Source organism: Lathyrus oleraceus, chromosome 2 (assembly GCF_024323335.1).
Source record: "Lathyrus oleraceus cultivar Zhongwan6 chromosome 2, CAAS_Psat_ZW6_1.0, whole genome shotgun sequence".
In the NCBI taxonomy this organism is placed as follows: Eukaryota; Viridiplantae; Streptophyta; class Magnoliopsida; order Fabales; family Fabaceae; genus Lathyrus; species Lathyrus oleraceus.
In genome coordinates this window covers 68,847,616-68,853,598 of record NC_066580.1, presented here as the reverse complement: position 1 = coordinate 68,853,598, position 5,983 = coordinate 68,847,616, and the positions used below count along the sequence as shown (strand labels likewise).

Here is a 5,983-nt window from a genome sequence, read left to right as displayed (position 1 = left end):
ATACCACATACAAGTCAACATGGATTCAAATTGAAGGTTTATACTTTTAGCATTTTTTTAATTATGATTGTACAAAACAAATCTGTATAAATTTATCATAATCATAGTGGAAGAACAATCATTTTTCAATATGCAATAATGGCATACTAGATTAGGCGCAAGCGAGGACGAAAGCCTTGAACCAATATAAATCCTATTGCAATCTTCTTTATCCCTGTCTTTTAGTTTTCTGTATAATTACATGTTTAGATTTATCACTTTCATAGAATCACATGTGGTTAGGGTTTTTTTCATTAATAGCAATTTCATTCATAACTGCTGGTTTAGTTAGATTGGGACTTTGAATTGTTCTTGTTGTTGATTAAACCTTAAGACAATGATAGTATATTATGTGTTGTACAGAAATTATTCGTTTACACAACTCATGTAAAACGATTGTAATTCAATAAATCTATTTATTGATTTTGGTTGTTTGTTTTGTTTATTTTCAATTTTGTATACCGATTGAGTGCTATATATATTTCGTCCAAATGTATATATTTTGTGTGCATATTTTTCCATCATACGAACTCTTTTCAAACTCTGGCCTTTTGAAATAAACAATTTTTCAAATTTTTAAGGAGGTATGTTCAACCCCCCTTCTAGACCATTGTATTATCATATTCTCGCCAAATACTCTCTTCTCTTTCTTTATTTCTTCTTCACTTTTGCCTTAGTGGTTTGAGAGTGAAATTTACTTGTCAGGTGTTTGGTTTTTGTGTTGGGACATTTTTTGTAATATCTCTTATGAGATTTCGTTGTTTGATTCTAAGTTAAATCAAGTGAAAAAGCTCTTGTTTGGTTTGTGAGTCTCGCCTGTTATAAAAGATTTCATTTGGTTTGTGAGATTGTTGGTAAATATATCCATTTGATTCATGAGATGTGTCTATAAAAGCTCTCATTTGGTTCGAGATTAGCATGATATAAAATCTTGTGTTTGGTTTGGAGGATATCCAATGAAAAACTCGAAGTTTGTTTGTAAAAAAGTTCGTGGGGATAACCTATAAAAAGATAACTCATATAGTGGAACATTCAAGAAGAATTTCTTGAGGAGGGGACGTAGGCTAGGTGGTTAGACCGAACCTATAAATCTCTGGTGTATTTTTCTTATCCATTATCTCTCCTTATTTTCATTATTTCCTTTGTGTAGAAATATCTTTTTAACAATGAATTTATCTTTTTTATTTATTCCACCGCCTATTCTTCACAAAATTGTTTTAAAGAATTCTTTTTATCAAAGACTTTTAATTTGACATTATTTTTCAATGCAACACAATTCACCTCCTTTTTGTATTTGTAATCACTTTTCCAATGAAGAAAACTATATCCAGACAATGTTTTCCTCCACATATGCATTTGATGAATAAAATTTTGGTGTTCAATGAGAGACCGCAAGGTAGTGCTATGTAGCTTGATTTAACTTAACCATATAAAATTCGTTGGTCCATAATTCCAAATTCTCTTTGCAGTTTCCCCACTCTAGGTACTCGATCTTTCATACAACATCAATCCAAGGGATATACATGTCTTTAAGTAGTGTTGCATTCGAATGAACCTTAGACAAAAGTTTGTCGTCATTTACAAACACTTTGTAGAATTGTATAAAAACTTGCATTTATTTTTATATATTATCTGTTTCTTTTAGCTGCATGGTGCTTCAATAACTCACAGATCTTTTCAAAGAGGCTGAAATCAGCATGATGCTTTGCAAGTTTTAAATATCAATATAATTACAACAATGAAGAAACATGGAAAACTATGTCATTGAATAAAATACCAGAAAATGTTAAACCTACTATTCTCATTGAAGAGGCATCAAAACCCAGAAAGGAGTAGGCATATGTTTGACAAAAGAATATTCTGGATCCTGATGACAAATGCTTCCATCTTTTACATTATATATTTCCACATTGAATGGTTCACAGTACTCATGAAATGGCGTATAATGTTTAACCTTGTTAATATAATAGATAGAATCTTGTTTCAAACTACCAGAGAAATGAGAAGCTGATGCAGAAATCGAATCGCATTCTCCTACGAATAAAACATTGTCTCCGAGACTTTCAAGTTTCACCATTTGCTTAACCTTTCTCCTTTGAACCTTTCTCCTTTGAAATTCGAATTCAAACCTGTACACTTCAAATTTTATCAATCCATTATGATCGGAGTCACTCAAAAACTTTCTCACCAGCCATAAATCTCCCTCTAATGACTTGACAAGATAACATTTCAAATCTTCATGAAACCGAATACCAGGAGCTGGACTTGGACTTATCGTCTTTGCGCGATCGGGGTCATCTAAGTAACTAAGATTGAAGGATAATAGACTTTTTTTTTGAGTCAAAACATATAAGAAATCTCCCAAAACTATGACATCCGTAAAATCGCAATAGCCGATACAAGTCCAACTGGTTTGCCCCGATTTTAAAATTGAAAGACGACTCCACTTTGTATAGATTACTGCAACTACGTAATCATTTGGGCTTGTTATAGGGTCAGCAGAAAGAGTAACCTTGGGCAATAGTGCGTCATAATAATCAATACATGTTCTGAGAGGTGGAAGAGTAATAGGAGAAACAGTCTTAAAAGGATTAAACATAGTTATGACTATATCCATATCAGAGTATGCATGGTATTTTGTATGGATTGTTGTAATCCATCCATGGCTACATCCACAACAGTTATCATAAGAAGGAATTGGAAATTGAAATTCATACGTTATGTTGGATGAAATGCCATACAAAGATAGGTTTGTTTTTGGGATCATAAGCATGGGTAATACATTATTTCTCAACTCTTGATTTTGATGGTTAAGCTTTGCAACTGATAGCCAATTCTTGCACACAGCACCAAACCAGATTTGATCAACCCTTTCCAATTTATCTAAAATCAATCCGAGTGCAAGCGCTTCTAAATTTGCCCAATCGCGCTCCATTCTAAACAAATGAGCTTTAAAAATCAAAGTAAATACTTATCATGTATAAATAAAGGTTTAATTATACTGCTCTGATAATGTAAATTCTATAATGTCATCCAATAGGAATTTTCAATCTAATTTGGCAGAATATATATTCGTTATTGGTAAACAGTGTAAAATATAAAAGTATGATTTAGTGACTAAAGAACATGGTTTTAAATTGCACATCACTTGCTGAGGCCGCAATATTGCGGATGCGGACGGCACCGCAATGACAACACACCGCAATTGTGGTGTGAAATGAAATTACATGGAATCATCACCGCACTGCACCGCATCACCGCTGCATAGGACCGCATCACTGCTGTAACAAGAAGTCCTATTCATTTTTATATAATTTTATATTTGGTGCGAGTATAAAAGTATTTCATACTGCAATAACTGTAATTTGCATCACAGCAACCGTATTAGCAGCATCTGCAACACCCGCACGCAGCCGCGATTTAAAACCATGCTAAAGATGCTAACACACAGAAGAAGGATTTCATGATAGGATGAATAAAATATAAAAAGAATTGATAGTAAATGTGATTTACCTCTTCAATGCCAGAATGTTGTTCAACACTGCTAACTTCTATACTTGTTTGTTGTGAATTCCTCTTATTTATACTTTTGAGCTTTCAAAATCTAGGACGCAAAAAGAAAGAAAAGATGGCTCCAATTAATCTCATATATTTTGAATATTATTTCCATTTATTCTGATACGTGATATCCTGCTATTTGAATGAATCAAATAATGCTGCAATAATCACGGATCATATAAGTGATATCCTATTATTTGAATGAAAAAAAGCGAAGCAATAGTGATGCGGTTGTTCAAAATTGGTGGAGGTTTGTTTTAAGAACATGTCTCTAGTACTATATGATCTTTTTAAATGTTGCCACACCATAAACTAATTCCTTTTTTCCATAAAGAAAAATAAAATAAATCTATTTATAATAATTTAGAGAAAATTAAGATAATGTCGACATTCTTCCTCTAATTATTAATATCACACGTAAAATTCGTGTGTTATTATTTTTTTATGTATTTTATATTGCTTTTTTGTCAATACCTTACTGCATTTTCCATCTCAATATTCCTTTTCAATCAAACGGCTTTTGTAGAGGTATTCTATTTGAAGGTGGCATCATAGATGACGTCAGAAGTGATGTTGGAGATGATTTTAGTGAATTATGAATTTTTATTTTGATAGCAACTTTAAAATGAATATTAGACGTAATTGTGATTTAACGTTTGAATGCCAGAATGTTGTTAACCACTGCTATCTTATGAGACCTGTAACTGTTTAACTTGTCAGCTTTCAAAATCTGTTCTCTTATTCTGTCACAAGAGAAAGTAAAGCTGCCCCATTCTCAAATGTTGATCTTGAGATTTTTTTCCTGCCTGCATTAGTACTGAAATTTTATTCCCATATGTCTCAGTCTGAAAATTATTTCCCAATCTACCCCCTTTTTCAGTTAGGGCTCGTCACTTGAAGTGACGAGGGGATGAAAATGAATTTTACACAGTGTGAGCTCGTCACTTAAAGTGACGAGGCAATGAAGAAGTTGTTTTTTTTTTTTTTAATATTTTAAATACTTTAATGGTATTTAAAATATTAATGGTATTTATAATGGTAATTCTATAATGGTATTTAATGGTAATTAATACTTTTAAATACTTTCATGGTATTTATAATGGCAATTCTATAATGGGAAAAACTCAGATCTTGATGGTTAAGGTTTGCTACTGATTGCCAATTCTTGCACACGCCACCAAAGCAAACAAGACCTGTCCATTCATCCAATTTTGTGTGTTCTTAGGAATACTTATGTGTTATTAATATCCTCTATAAAAAAAAATGTAATATCCTATCAATTTATACGAATTCGGGTTTAAATTCAGGTGAATTCACATTATTATTGATACGTATATTTGTTTCTAAAATATAATGAGAATAAAAAATATCGGAAAAACAAAATTATTTAACAATTTTTATTTTTATTTTTAATAACAAAACAAAATTTTATTTATATTTAAAATATAAATGTAATATTTCCACATATACAAATATTTGAAAATGATTAAGCAAATATCTTTCAATATAGATTTTTCACATATACAAATATTAAGGCATAGTAATATCTTCCGGAACAACTACTTTCCTTATATAATAATGTTATAAAAATATTTGAATATCATTAAAGTTAAAGTGTTATAATGATCCTAAGTGAATTAATTACTTTATTTAAAAAATTATAAATTAATTAATAAATTTATTTAAATTACTATAAATAAAATATAACATAAAAAACTAGTAAAACGAATGAGTGACGGTAAATTTAATTTAATAATTGCTAATAATGTGTTATAAGATTTTATCATCCCAAATCCAAATTGCATAGATGTGCGCAACCCGAATAACTATTGTTATACTAATGATCTAGTGCCTAACTAAGTCCCCGCGCACATTCCTGAGAATGTAGCTGCTGGCGGGGACATCGATGAGGATCACATTCCGAAGCAAACTGCTTCCGCTACTGACCCACACACCACACACATGTCCTTTGAAAATGTTGCAGGTACATCTTCTAGTCAAAGATCCAGAAGAAGAAATGTGACACCAGCCACTCTTGATGAGATCTATGTTGAACTGCTGCAACGTAGCGAACTAGACGCTCAATGCGACCTACAAATCCAAAACATGGAAGCTCAGTAAACTGAAATGATGAAAATCCTTCGCCAAATGCAGCATGATCAGCACGGCTACGCCTTCAGAATCGAACAGGACATGCCTGGATTGATCGATGAAATGGCAACATTGATAATGCGTGTGGAAGATCTCCAAAACTACACGTCACCTCACCAGCCAGGAAGCGGTGGACGTGCACGTACACGTGGCAGAAGGCGCCAGTAGCAGGATACCCAGGTTCTATCTTTCTTTCTTATCTTATGTCGTTGCATTGGGGACAATGCAAGATTTA

General features: G+C 32.3%; 1 protein-coding gene across 1 annotated transcript; it reads right to left on the bottom strand.

Moving 5' to 3' along the window:
- Positions 1 to 1,749: 1,749 nt before the first annotated feature.
- Positions 1,750 to 3,897, bottom strand: LOC127118147 (uncharacterized). Its single transcript, XM_051048296.1, has 2 exons — positions 3,553 to 3,897; positions 1,750 to 2,975 (listed from the first exon to the last, which is right to left on the bottom strand). Exon 2 carries the CDS (start codon positions 2,972 to 2,974, stop codon positions 1,841 to 1,843), a length of 1,134 nt encoding a protein of 377 aa, XP_050904253.1. The 5' UTR covers position 2,975; positions 3,553 to 3,897; the 3' UTR covers positions 1,750 to 1,840.
- Between the last annotated feature and the right edge of the window lie 2,086 nt (positions 3,898 to 5,983).